We start from the raw sequence: 15,115 nt of genomic DNA on the forward strand, positions 1-15,115 counted from the left end.
AAAAAGAAGGGCAATCACTCACCTATAGTGCACCAATGCATGGAGCACAGAAATTCATAACCATACTAAATTGGCTGAGTGCATCAATGGACATATGACTGTCCACTTTGGGTACATGCAATATCCAGATGCTTGAAATGATTCAAAGAAACTGAGTCCTGTGGCCTGTAATTTTTGTTTAGTTGACTATTACTTTTCATGAATATCTCTGGCATGTCTGATCATTGATTATTATAGTTACCATCGAAAAATACAGTAATAGCAGAATACATAAGATTTTAGAAACAATGCCTACTGCGGCAGTCTGGGTGAAAAGAGTATAGCTAGGTTTGGAATCAAATTACCCACCTCAAATATTCTAATTCAAAACTCTGTACTGATTGAAGAACTATCTTGTTATGCATGTCATTATTGTGATGCTGAATTGCCATTTATTGACATCCCTTTTCTACAAAAAATATGCAAGGTATGAAATTTTATCACAGACATTTTTGTATCAAGGAATCACACATTTCTGTACACATTCAATATCCTCTGTTAATCCTGTTTGGTACAGGTGCCACACACTTTTAGGCCACAATGTTCTAGGATGGGTTGCACAAGTGATTTGTAAGCAATCTACTTTTTAGACTGATTGCACTTCCCCAGGATTCTACCAATAAACTGAAGCATAGTACCTACTTTATCCATGACTGAGCCTATGTGATCATTCCATTTCATATCCCTACAAAGTGTTACAACCAGGTATTCATATGATTTGGCCAATTCCAACAGTGACTCAGTGATATTATAGTCATAGGATGCACTTTTTCCATTTTATGAAGTGCACATTTTTATATTTATGAACATTGAAAGCAAGTTGGCAATCTTTGCACTACTTTGAAATCTTATCAAGATCTGACTGAATATTTATGCAGCTTCTTTCTGATAGTACTTCATTATAGATTACTGCACCATCTGCAAAAAGTTACTATTACTGCAGAAAGTTACTATGATTTGCAACGTCATTAATATACAACATAAACAGCAAGTGTCCCAACACATTTCCCAGGGGCACACCTGAAGTTGATGATGACTTCCATCCAAGATAACATGCCATATCCTCCCTACCAAAAAGTCTTCAATCCAGCCACAGATTTCACTTGATACCCCATAAGCTCATACTTTTGACAACAACTATATGTATGACACTGAGTCAAACGATTTTCAGAAATCAAGAAATACTGTGTCTACCTGACTGTCTTGATCCAAAGCTTTTAGTATGTCATGTGTGAGTTGGGTTTCATATGATCGGTGTTTTCAGAATTCATACTGGTTGACATTGAAGAGGTCATTCTGTTCAAGATATCTCATTATGTTTGAGCTCAGAATCTGTTCTAACATTCTGCAACAAATTGATGTCAAGGATACTGGATGGTAGTTTTGTGGATCACATCTACTCTCCATCTTGTAGATGAGTGTCACCTGCACTTTTTTCCAAGAACTGGACATGGTTTTTTGTTCCGGAGATCTATGATAGCTTATAGTTAGAACAGAGTCTAATTCAGCTGCAAATTCAGTATAGAATCTGATAGGGACTCCATTGGGCCCTTGAGTTTTGTTCAGTTTTCACGATTTCAGCTGTTTCTCAACACCACTGCCACTAATACATGTTTCACTATTTTGTTTTCAGAGGTACTAGGATTAAATTCAAGAAATTCTATTGGGCTTTGATTTGTAAAGGAACATTTGAAAATGAAGTTAAACATTTCAGCTTTTGCTTTGCTCCCCGCAATGTCAGTCCTGTCCCATTCGCACACTAACTTCGGTGCCACTAACTGCCTTTATGTAAGAACAGGATTTCTTTTGGTTTTGTGAAATATAATTTGACAATATTCTGCAATGGTAGTCATTGAGGGCATCACACATTGCTTTCTTGGCAGCCAAATATGTCAAAAGGGCAATGTGTGATACCTTCAATGACTATCATAGCAGAATATTGTCAAATGATATTTCACAAAACCCAAAGAAATTCTGGTCATATGTAAAGACTGCTGATGGCACCAAAGTAAGTGTCTAGTCCAGTATTCACATAAATGATCTAGTGGATCAAGGAACCACTAATACAATTTTACACTAATAACAGAAACTCACCTGTTGGTCTTTGCCCTAGTGATCTCATGACAACCCCAAGTTCTGCCATAGTTATGGTGCCATCTTCATCCTTGTCAAACAGCATGAATGCCTCTTTAAACTCTGAAACATTGATAGGGAATTTCATTTATAACATAAGACTTTACAGTCCGGGTATTAAAGACAAGTACATTATAATTGAAACAAATGTATTTCTTGTCACTGAAGCAACAATGAAACTTAACACAGATAAGTAAGAATGTGATCAGTTGTATGTGACATGAGTTACAGAAAGAAGCAAAGAGCCAAACTTATTTTATTTTTACATACAGAATGTATCAAAATAACACTGTGAACCCTTAGTATTGTGTAGTATGTCAAACTGGTTACCCTTCAAAAGGGAACCCTTGTCCAAATATTCTTGTCTACTGCTCCATGGGATATCAAAGTTAGAAAATAATTTGGACAAAGTGATGGGCATGTAGTGAACAATGTGTTAAATGCACCAAAAATGAAGCACAGTATACAGTAATTTGTTACATGAAAATTACCAATTTTGTACAAAATCACTGCAAACATACACACACACATATGTGGCTGTGCGCACAGGATTACAGTTTCTGCATAGATTCATATGATAAGGTCTTCCTCTTATGTAAATCAAGTAGCATATGCCAAAGTTTTCATGAGACTGCACAGAAAACAACCAGGAGGTGTAAGGTCCTGAGACTACCATGGGCATAAAGCACACTGACCTCCACCAGTCAAATGGTGTTAAGTTCTGGATTGCCAAATGTTCAGATCCAAGCAAGCTGGAATTGTCATCTTAACTGGCACAGTACCTAAAAAAAACCTTTAGTTGTAATGTTTTATATCACACCAGAGTATCTGTTGTATTCCATGCAGCTGCCTATGGAAAACAATTGTGAACACAAGGCCCTTGTACTCTAAAAGTTGTATTACAAAAATTTCTGAAACAGACTAGCACTGATAAGATGCATTTCACTGTTTAAAGAAGGAAGGAAGGGAAGTCTTTAATGTCCCTTTGATGGTGAAGTCATTGGAGATGAACACAACATGAAATCCTGGAATGATGATGTAAGAAATTGACCATATCTTTTCCTGTGGACAACCCAAAAGTTGCTGTCAGTGATTTAAGGAAACCACAGAAAACCTAAATGAGTGGTGGGGATGTTAACCACTGTCCTGCCCAATGTTAGTCCAGTGTCTGAATCACAGTGTCACTTTGTTCAGTCACAGTTCATGGTCATTGACAATTATAGGAAGGCAACTCACTAGAAAACAAAATAAAAGTGACAGATTTCTTCCTCTTTAGAAACGTGCAATGCTGAACTGTAGTGACAATGTGACATGTAATCCAAATTGCTCTTAATAGCAAGACAGTTTATATCAACTTATGTTAAGAAGGGGGACTAGGAAGAGCTAAAAGATTTATGTGCAGCAGACTGGAATTGCATTTTTTGTGCTAAGGGATGATCAAAGATATTAAAGTGAACCAAAGATGTGTCTAGTCCAGCCAGTTATTAGAGTTATCTGTAGAAACACACCTGTGAAACCCAACACATTAAAAATTGTTCCCTTAAATAACTGTCTTCACATGTTATTCTGGATAATTTTATAACTAACCAATCACTGTCTACCTCTCAATGGATGACCAGGTTAAAGATGCCAACCAATGACACTAATAGCAGGGTCATGTATAAAGCACAGTAGCACATATTAAATAGCTGAGCTAAGTGCTGACCAATAGAGGTGACTGGCTGAGAGTTGCTCATTCCAAAAGTAAGGCTCTTAGGTTTGAAATGAGCACATATTAAATAGCTGAGCTAAGTGCTGACCAATAGAGGTGACTGGCTGAGAGTTGCTCATTCCAAAAGTAAGGCTCTTAGGTTTGAAATTAATAGAGTTTCCCTCAATAGATAGGAATGTGCACTGTGCAAATGGCACGGCATCCAGTAAGACAGATGGAAAACCTCTTAAAAAATTGAAATGGTACTATAGTTGCAGCCTGGTTAGCAATTAATTTGCTTGCTAGCCAATTTCCATATTTTGTGCACTGCTCTGTTGTACTGCTGTCAACAATGCTACCATCCTGTAACAAAACACAAACTACTTAATTAGTATGAAAACCATTAACTATGAAATTAATAAGGCATTGGCACAGGAGACCAGTTAGATGCTGCCTATGCCTCCGTTACAGGACTGCATATTTAACTATGACACCAAATATTATCCAAAGCAATGTTAACATCACCATTCTCAAACTTTGATGCCCATAGTAACCTAATTAAGGGAATATATTCTGAAAAGAGATCAATTTGCAGTCCTGCATGAAACTGTCAGTATTATTTGACACATCCTACATGAAATATTATTCACAAATATATAATTCATACTTTGTGTGTGCCAATAACAGGAACTAAATTTTAGATGATATTACAAAAATACTTCCCCCTAATTGAATCATGCAAGTGAATCTACATATGTATTTCCTTTTAACTCATGCAAGTTAAACTACACATGTATTTCCTTTTCCTTTACTACAGTGAACTAATCATATTACACACACAAAAACACATCAAATGATATTTTTCTGTTTCCACTAATAACTAATACACCGATCTTGCTAACTTCTTAAAGCTGGTTTACTTATTGCCCGTCTCTACTTTTAGTAACAAAGTTTCTATGCATGTCAGATTACTATCATTTGCCAAGTTGTACTAAAAACATTAGTGATCATGTATAACAGGAATAACTGAACAGAAATATTATTGTCAGACATAAATAAATATTGAAAAGGTAAGAATATGATACATTTCTGTATACATTTCTGTAATTATAAGATGTAATTCATCAGCCATAAAACTTTGCAAAAAAATACTGATAAAGCTAATGGAAGATGCAACAATGGTACTTCACTGAAATGAAAATTACAACCATGATTGCATTTTTAGTAATAAGGCACTGCAAGTGCAACTATTTCATGATAATTCAAAACGGTTGTGTGGAACAGGCTACTTCAATCGCCATTCACTAATCTTTTGCAAAATGACACTCATTGTAATACGATGAAGTATTAAAAATAAAAGAATAAGTGGACTAATGAACATGAATGGTATAAATGTATTTACTAACATGAATCATGTACTGAGAGGACAGCCTGGCAAACAGTTACTGGCTTAAAAAGAGGACCATTCTCTGTTGATTTGTTGATATCATAAACATCTAAGGATCTATATCTCCTCTTAAAATACTTCCATATAATATGAAACCCTAAGCATAGAATTTAAAAAAAGAAAGCAGAAAAAGAGAAAACAGCACTACCGTATAGCATTTTTATTCTCCCTCCTGTTTTGATTTTATTTTCTATGAAATGCTTCATACTTTTATTATGTTAGCAAGTGATGGTATATTGCATTATAAACCAAAGTAAAAAGTGTCAAGTCAAAGGCATAATCTGAGTCCTGTTTTTATGTTAATTGCTATTTTGTGGCTGGTGGTTATCATGGAATTCTATTTAGCAATGCAGATTAAATTAAGTGAAGACACTGTTAGCAAATTTACATGTTAACCAGAACTCCAGCAATGAACTTTCAAAGGTGATAGTATGGGATCAAACCTAGTTCTTGAGTTACATTATACAATCATTGCATCTTATTTCACTGATGGCCCAAATATTGATCAACTAAAAAAATTGCCCTGGTTTCTATAAGCACAATATTTTGTTGGTTACAAAGTGATTAATTATCAAAGTGAGGATGAATTAATTCATGTTGATTTTTCAGCCATCAGAAGTTGGAGAGTGAAATATATTGTTTTAGATATTTGTTTCTGTAGCACAGGCATGGTTAACGTCTAGTGGACATGAGTTTCCTTTCAAAATGGTACTTTTTCAGTCCCAACCACAAATCTTCACTATGTGTAGTCATTATTTACAGATACCTAGGCTGCTCTCCATCCCACTCATATTGCCTTTCCCACCCAGCACTTCTAAAAGATAACTTCCAGTTATTTCATCCTTAAGTTTGGAGTTTGCAGCATAAAACTAATAGTGAAATGGCAATGAATGAAATGTCACAAAAATATTTGGATCACTGAACATTTGGTATCAGGCATTAGCTTTGACTTTTGAAATAATGTATGAATATAACAGCCACATCCGGAACAAGAAAATGTGCAAAATGCTTAGTACATCATTTCTGCAGAAGTATGATGCAATGACCAATCACTTTAACATAAGGATAAAAATTTATACTGTCTGCACCAGTGACAGATTTTTGCATGCTGATGAAAAGACAACTGGAGGAGGTCAGTTTGTGGGGCATATAGTCTGCAAAATCAAGGCTTTCCAACAACAGTATTGTTTTTTTGACCTATTTTTATGTAAATTGCTGTTTTATGACTAGTGGGCATAATTGAATTCTATTTAGCTATGCAAATTAAATTAAGCAAAGACAATGTCATCAATTTTACAAGTGAACCAGAACTCCCGCAACAAACTGTCAGAGGTGGGTGCTCATAGGTCTTAATGTATGCATGTGTTACTGGGAATGTGTTTCTTGGTTTGGTCCATACTGTCTCCTCCCAATGATGGAAAGCAAACAGCTTGTAGCAGAAAGATATGTTTCATAGTATCAGAGATTAACAAGTTCTCATGGCACTTTAGGTCTGCATTTAGAGCCCAAGTCCGACATTTTTTTTCTTGTTTTGGTCCATGCCCACTGACAACCTTGGGAGAGCCATTCCTGATGTATGAGACAGGTGAAATTCCCCTCAGACTTGAAGAAGAATATATTAATTCCAATCCCAAAGAGAGCAGGTGTTGACAGATGTGAAAATTATCGAACTATCAGTTCAGTAAGTCACAGCTGCAAAATACTAACGTGAATTCTTTACAGACAAATGGAAAAACTGGTAGAAGAGAACCTCGGGGAAGATCAGTTTGGATTCCGTAGAAATATTGGAACACATGAGGCATACTGACCCTATGACTTATCTTAGAAGATAGATTAAGAAAAGGCAAACCTACATTTCTAGTATTTGTAGACTTAGAGAAAACGTTTGACAATGTTGACTGGAATACTCTCTTTCAAATTCTGAAGATGGCAGGGGTAAAATACAGGAGGTGAAAGGCTATTTACAATTTGTACAGAAACCAGATGGCAGCTATAAGAGTCGAGGGACATGAAAGGGAAGCAGTGGTTGGGAAGGGAGGGAGACAGGGTTGTAGCCTCTCCCTGATGTTATTCAATCTGTATATTGAGCAAGCAGTAAAAGAAACAAAAGAAAAAATTCGGAGTAGTTATTAAAATCCATGGAGAAGAAATAAAAACTTTGATGTTCGCCGATGACATTGTAATTCTGTCAGAGACAGCAAAGGACTTGGAAGAGCAGTTGAACGGAATGGACAGTGTCTTGAAAGGAGGATATAAGATGAACATCAACAAAAGCAAAACGAGGATAATGGAATGTAGTCGAATTAAGTTGGGTGATGCTGACGGAATTAGATTAGGAAATGAGAAACTTAAAGTAGTAAAGGAATTTTGCTATTTGGGGAGCAAAGTAACTGATGATGGTCGAAGTAAAGTAACTGATGATGGTCAAAGTAGAGAGGATATAAAATGTAGACTGGTAATTGCAAGGGAAGCAAGAAGAGAACTTTGTTAACATTGAGTATAGATTTAAGTGTCAGGAAGTCGTTTCTGAAAGTATTTGTATGGAGTGTAGCCAAGTAAGGAAGTGAAACATGGATGATATATAGTTTGGACAGGAAGAGAATAGAAGCTTTTGAAATGTGGTGCTACAGAAGAATGCTGAAGATTAGATGGGTAGATCACATAACCAATGAGGTGGTATCGAGTAGAATGTGGGAGAAGAAGAGTTTGTGGCTCAACTTGACTAGAAGAAGGGATTGGTTGGTAGGACATGGTGTTTGTGCATATTGTGGTGTTCAGTTTAGCTACATGGATGAACTGAAGACAGTGACACTAATTTTGCAATGTGTTTTGGAGATCTTATTGCGGGTATTTTCAAGGTCCTACTTCATGAGAGATATTTTTGTTTTGTTTTTGGGTGCCTCTCATACTTTGCTGGTGAGTTTGAGCTGATTTCCCCAGTTCAAAGCTCCCCAACTTCCTGCAGGTGTCCTGTTATTTACATTATGTTTTTAAAGTATTTTGAGTATTTTTGTTATTGGAACATTAATGTTATTGTGGGTCGATTAAAGTTACATGTGTGATGTAATAGTTGTTATTTCTAATTTAGATGAGCTATCCATGCCTGTCATTTTGACAATTTCATGTGTCTAAACTTATGCCCGTTCCCAAATGGTTCAATGTATGTAAATATAATCTTTTGAAAGTTTGCAAGGAAATTCATAATAGTTACATTTCTTCTGCAACATGAAAGGTTAAATGACAGCCACCAGGACATTAAAGCTTCTCACAGACCAAATAAGTAACTCAGCTTTGTTTATAAAGTCTATTTTTTATGTGACTGATTGAGAAAAAATATATGTTTCTTTAGAATAAATATCAAAGTGTCACTTGCAACAGTAACTAGTAGCAAATTATAATAAAGGAAAAGAACAACATGAAAGAAAAAGGGAAATCTATTTTAGGAAAAGAACACAAAAACTTCAATGAATGTGGTAGGCCATTGTGACCATTTTATTTGTTTTAGCATTATAAATGTTGAATTTGATAAGCAAGTAATTTAAGTGTGAGAAATGATTGTCAGGTTAGGAGAAGTAGCTCCCATAATAGATCAAAGGGAATATACTGTGAAGAAAAGGTTGGGGGTCTGATTGCTCACCTGCTACTTGGTCTTCTGTTAATCCATATTCAGACTGAAAGGAAAGGACAAAGAATGAAAAGACTGCTCGCTACATAAGAAATTAAAGTAATGAATGTATAAGTCAGAAAGCTTTTCTATGCAATCAATGTTATGATAACAAAATTTAGTCACAAAATTCTAAATTGTGGTGCTATACACTAAGTACACTTCCTGTCAATACAATACATGAAACTATTTAATCTCAAAATAATTTACTAATCAAAGACTATTTCTTGTCAAACCGTTATTGACTATTACAGCCTAATGACCAATTAATTCTAAAATTGTGGCATGCAGTCTATGGACAAATTGTTACAATTACTTACTTAACACACTTAAATAATACTGTCGAGAATGCAGTATTAAAACTAATATTCAGTGCACCATGCAGAGAAATATCTGTTAAACTATGGGATGGCAGATCTTGTATATTGAACTTAATAAGAGATGGGTATCATTCGAAAATGGAAAAAACACGATATTGTTACAACTTTTTCCACACAAGAGAGGGAACAAAATGGTCACTGATGAGATGTTTCTTCTGAACTCTAAATTTATTCACTTAGTGCAAATTGAATGAGGCAAGCTATGACAGTACTTTAACTGAAGTTGATGAACAGAAACAGTGATTCAGCATTGTATGATGTAACAAAATTATGAGTAAAAAAAAGAAAAGCAAGAAGCCTTTCCTGCAGTGAATTTTGGAAATGGCACATATGTGCTGAGTATAGCCTCAGCAGCCAGACAGTCCTCATTTGTGAGTGATTTGTGCTTGTGTGTATGTGTGTGTATTTGCTACTTTAGAAGAATGCCTTTTGACCAAAAGCTCAAATGCAGCAATCTTTTTGCTGTGCCTGTCTGCAACTCAGTATCTCCTGCATACAGTGAGTAGCAATTTATCCTTTTCATAATATTGTCATTATTCCATCCTGAGTTTTTTATAGTTTCATTTTGTTTCTTTCGAATATTTATTTATTCACAAGGCTATGTAACAAACTCCAATGCTTCAGCATTGCAGGTAGGTGCTACACTTATCTGAGAGCTATTATTGTCTGTCAAACATGCTGAATAACATTTTGTCATTTTCTTCTATGCCTATTTGGTCTATCATTTCCTAAGTTGACATAAGAATGTTACAGTGTATTCAAAAGTGGTAGCAGGCATAAAGGTAAAAACTATAAAACTCCTGTCAGCATTCTCTGAAGTATTTGAGAGATTAATGAAGCAACAAATCACCAAATACTTAAATGAATACAATATACTGAATAGTAATCAGCCTGGCTTTCAAACGGGTAGAAGTATACAAGCAGCAGTTACACACCTGAAATAATTAGAAACCTAGAAAAACAATAGTGTTGTAGGATATATGTAGATCTTTCTAAATCTTTTGAAATTGTTGGTTACAGAATTATTTTGGATAACCTGGAAGGCATAGAAATTAAAGGGATAGAACATGGGTAGTGGGAATCATACTAACTCATTTTATCATACAGTCAAATTAGTATCTGATGCAAAGAAAGTCAGAATAGATGTACTGTAAGGTAATGATACATAGACCTCAGGCAGTCCAGCTAAGATAATTTTGTTCACAGATGACACTATTGTAATAGTGAGTGATTTGAAGGAATCTCCATTTACAATGACTGGTCAAGTCCTGAGGTCCACACATTTTTGGTTCAGGCTGTCCCTTAATGTGAAGAAAACACATTACATTGACTTTGGAAAAGAAACTATCAAAATCAAGATCTCCAGCTGGTAGAGTGTGGTAATGAGTTAGAAAAAGTATGATGCACAAAACTATTGGGGATGTATGCAGACCAAGGCTTAAACTGGAAAGAAAATGTAACGAAAATGTACCAGAGAGTTTCTTTGTGCTCTGAGAAATCTTTTCATGTCTGCTCCTCAGAAGATGCTGAAATCACTTCCTTTTTTTTGTTTGTTACATGCAGGTATTTTCATGCATTGGTCAATTCCAATTGTAACTAACTGATATTATTGTCATAGTACAATATGATCATTAGGGTAAGTATAACATGAAGTGTTGAGCTTAGGTGTCAGGCTGCGACATTTACAGACTTATATAAACTTTGTAATATTCTTATTTCTTTTCACCTGTCCAATCATTTTAAAGCTCAATTTATTATACTGACCTCTGCTCTTGTTCAACTGTTACTAAATGATACTTCAACATAAAACATAAAAAATTCTCATTTTGTAATTCCAAGATATATTTCACAAGAAGTGAAACTAGCTTTTCTTTAGGATTTATGTAAAGAATACATGTAAGCATTAGGAACATTTTCCAACTAATAATCTTCATGATGCAAGTAACTTTATAACAAAAAACATTGTTGATGAACGGATTTTACAAACTTCAGTACTAAAAGCTAACACCCTTGTAAAACTTAATGGTGCGATACGATAGGAGTAAATTAAAAATAATTTCCTGATATCAGTCTGTACACACCAACAAGTTTTTGATTGTTATCCATAAATTTACTGTGTGTAACAATGGATGACGTAACCAGTGATCATTAAAACAATACAGAAGCATTCAGAAAAATGCGGACATTCTTTGATAATCAATATTAATGGAACAAAATGACATACCATTACAATTCTTGCCCCGGCGGGAATGTTATTTTTATGGATTCAAAGTGACCCCCAGTAGAAGCCAAACAACATTGATGCTGCTGAAGTGTTGCTGTTAACGGAATTACAGCTGCCTGTATTGCCAGTGTGACAGTAACATAGGAGGCCTCAATGGTTTCCCGTAGTTCATTCAGTGTAGCTGGTTTCTGTTGATACGCTTCATTTTTCAAAGTTCCCCATAGGTAGAAGACAAGAGACATAAGATGTGGAGACCATGGTGGCTACTCAACAGCTCCTCTTTGACCTATCCATTGTCCACGTAAATTTTCATCCACGTAGGCTCTGACATCTATGTGGCAGTGAGGGAGAGCACCATCTTGTTGTAGGTAAAATATTTCATTTCCAAACACCTGTCAGATGGCAGGTAAAATTGATTTTTGCAGCATATGAAGATGCATCTCACCAGTTACGTTCCTTTCAAGGAAGAAGGGGTCAATCAGACTATGATGACAGACCACATCACACAATGACACCCTGTAAATTAACATGTTTGTCCACATGAACATTAGGATTTTCAGGAGCCCAGTACACACAGTTGTTACAATAAAGTTATAATTGTGCTTCATCAGACCAGACGACCATGCCTGCAGACCATTCATCCTCACGAAGCATGCCTTCAGACCATTCAGAATACTCCATCCTTCAATCTGGATCATCCTTATTCATAGTTTGCAGCTGTCTTGGAATTAAACTTTACACTTTGCAGACTTCAGAATTCGTCTCACACTTGATCGGTTTACCCTGCTTTCATGTGCACCCTCATACACAGATTTTTGAGGTGACCTAGTCGTTGTGTTGACTGTGCTATATGGCTTACTACACTGAAGCACCAAAGAAACTGGTATAGGCATGCATATTCAAACAGAGAGATATGTAAATAGGTAGAATACAGCACTGCGGTCGGCAATGCCTATATGAGACAACAAGTGTCTGGGGCACTTGTTAGATTGGTTACTGATTTTATAATGGCAGGTTATCAAGATTTAAGTGAATTCGAATGTGGTGCTATAATCAGAGCATGAGCAATAGGACACAGCATCTCCGAAATAGTGATGAAATGGGGACCACTTCACGAGTGTACCGTGAATATCAGGAATCCGATAAAACATTAAATCTCCTACATCGCTGTGGTCAGGAAAAGATCCTGCAAGAACGGGACCAATGACGACTGAAGAGAATCGTTCAACGTAACAGAGGTGCAACCATTCCGCAAATTGCTGCAGATTTCAATGCTGGGACATCAACAAGTGTCAGCGTGCGAACCATACAACAAGACATCATCGATATGGGCTTTCGGAGCCGAAGTCCCACTCGTGTACCCTTGATGACTGTACGACACAAAGCTTTAAGCAGGGTCCTCCAACACCAACATTGGACTGATGATGACTGGAAACATGTCGGACTAGTCTCGTTTCAAATTGTATCTAGGGGATGGATGTGTACGAGTATGGAGACCAACTTCATGAATCCATGCACCGTGCATGTCATCAGTGGACTGTTCAAGCTGGTGGAGGCTCTGTAATGGTGTGGGGCGTGTGCAGTTGGAGTGACATGGAGCCCCTCATAAGTCTAGATACGATTATAGACAGGTGACACATACACAAACATCCCGTCTGATCACCTGCATCCATTCATGTCTATTGTACATTCCGAAGGACTTGGGCAATTCAAAAGCGACAATGCGACACACCACACGTCCAGAATTGCTACAGGATGGCTCAAGGAACACTCTTCTGAGTTTAAATACTTCCGGTGGCCGCCAAACTCCACAGAATAAACATTATTGAGCATATCTGGGATGCCTTGCAACGTGCCCTTCAGAAGAGATCTCCACACCATCGTACTCTTACGGATTTATGGACAGCCCTACAGGTTTCATGGTATCATTTCCCTTCAGAGCTCAGACGGGATGCTGAACCTGACATGAGTCTTCAGCTCTCTTCTATCAAGCCTGTCATTAAACAATTGGTCAAAAATAATAAAAAAAACTCTTTATTTCCCATTAAATGGAAACAATATTCTCAATTTACAGTGAATCAATACAGCGTTATTTTGCGTAATGTATTATTGTGTGCTGTTTCGTATATTGTTGTAGAAGTCAATATGTATACATTTTTGTATGATTTTCATTGAATAATTATAAGTACAAGGTGAACGTAAAAACAGTTTTTGCTTATTTTAGGGCTCCGTAAAACATTTAGAATTTCAGAAGAGTTCCGTCCTCAAAAAAGTTTGATATATAATTGCGTACACTTCCGCGGCCAGAGCCCGTCGACATAAAAGTTTTCTCGGTTTGGTACTGCGTCGTAATGTATAAAACTACTGCTGCTACAAAAAACCAACGTTTCGGCCACGGCTGCAGCGTCCTTCGTCTGGGTCAGTAGACCCAGAAGAAGGCCACTGCAACCGTGGCCGAAACGTTGGTTTTCCTTCAGCAGCAGTAGTTTTATACATTAGACGTGGTACCATAACCAGAAAACTTTTATGTCGAAGTTTGATATAATTTACACATGTTGTTGGGCTGATCTAATGTTGTAATATTAGAAGCAAAGATCGCTAGAGTGAAATTGTTTACTTCATGACTGGTTTCGATAGTAACTAGCTGTCATCCTCAGATCTTCTAGAAATATAACTACACATCAGTCTCGTCGACATACTGAGAATGTGCTCCAGTCGTAGTAATACAGCTCCACACTGATTTGTCAGATATGTGACACTTACCAAATAAAATACCCACAGCACCAATAAGCAAAACAGGAGCAAAAACAGGTGCGTCAGTAAATATGATGCGTCGACGACTATGGATATTTTATTTAAGAAGTTTCATACATTTGACAAACCAGCGTGGAGCTGTGTTATCATAAACGGAGCATGTTCTCAGTATGTCGACGAGACTGATACATAGTTATATTTCTGGGAGATTTAAGAATCTGAGAATGACAGCTAGTTACTGTCGAAACTGGTCGTGAAATTACTTCACATGAAGCAGTCTTGGTTTCTAATAAACTGCTGATCCAGCCCATCAAATGTATAATTACTTATGTGTCTCTTTCCGTTTAATAAACGTATAACGCACGTCAGTTAAATAAAGGAAATGAATAACTTCCAGCTCAGACTTGCTCGTATTGCGCAACAGCAACAGGAGCCAGACCTATATCGAATCTTTGCGGCGCAGTGGCCATGACTGGAGCACTGGCCAGCCCGACCGTGGTTTTTAGGCAATTTCTCACGCTCGTTTAGGCAAACGCTGGGCTGGTTCCTAATATTTTCCCAGAACATACGATACAGTTAAAATCTGACGACACACACAATGAAGTTTACACAATGCGAGCACGAGACGCGATCGACTTCTCTTCCTCAGGTAAATGATAACTGTGGCGACAGAAAGGGCATCCTGCCGAAGGATTAATTAAAAAAAAAAAAAAAAAAAAAGACCTGCCAAATCTTCAGTACAGCGGACCCCGTGCAATAGTCCTCTTCACGAACGATGGCGGTT

At 36.7% G+C, this 15,115-nt stretch overlaps 1 protein-coding gene across 3 annotated transcripts in view; it reads right to left on the reverse strand.

Annotated features, from left to right (window-relative positions):
* Window positions 1-15,115, reverse strand: part of LOC126176005 (neo-calmodulin-like) — a 106,894-nt gene that overhangs the window by 36,861 nt on the left and 54,918 nt on the right. For 2 of the 3 annotated variants that reach the window (XM_049923123.1, XM_049923124.1), the window contains exons 3-4: window positions 8,947-8,980; window positions 2,134-2,235 (exon numbers count right to left, since the gene is read on the reverse strand). In XM_049923123.1, the coding sequence (XP_049779080.1) occupies window positions 2,134-2,235; window positions 8,947-8,980 (136 nt within the window). The remainder of the gene's footprint in view (window positions 1-2,133; window positions 2,236-8,946; window positions 8,981-15,115) is intronic. The other variant, XM_049923125.1, reaches the window with a different exon arrangement.

This window comes from Schistocerca cancellata, chromosome 3 (assembly GCF_023864275.1).
Source record: "Schistocerca cancellata isolate TAMUIC-IGC-003103 chromosome 3, iqSchCanc2.1, whole genome shotgun sequence".
Taxonomy (NCBI): domain Eukaryota; kingdom Metazoa; phylum Arthropoda; class Insecta; order Orthoptera; family Acrididae; genus Schistocerca; species Schistocerca cancellata.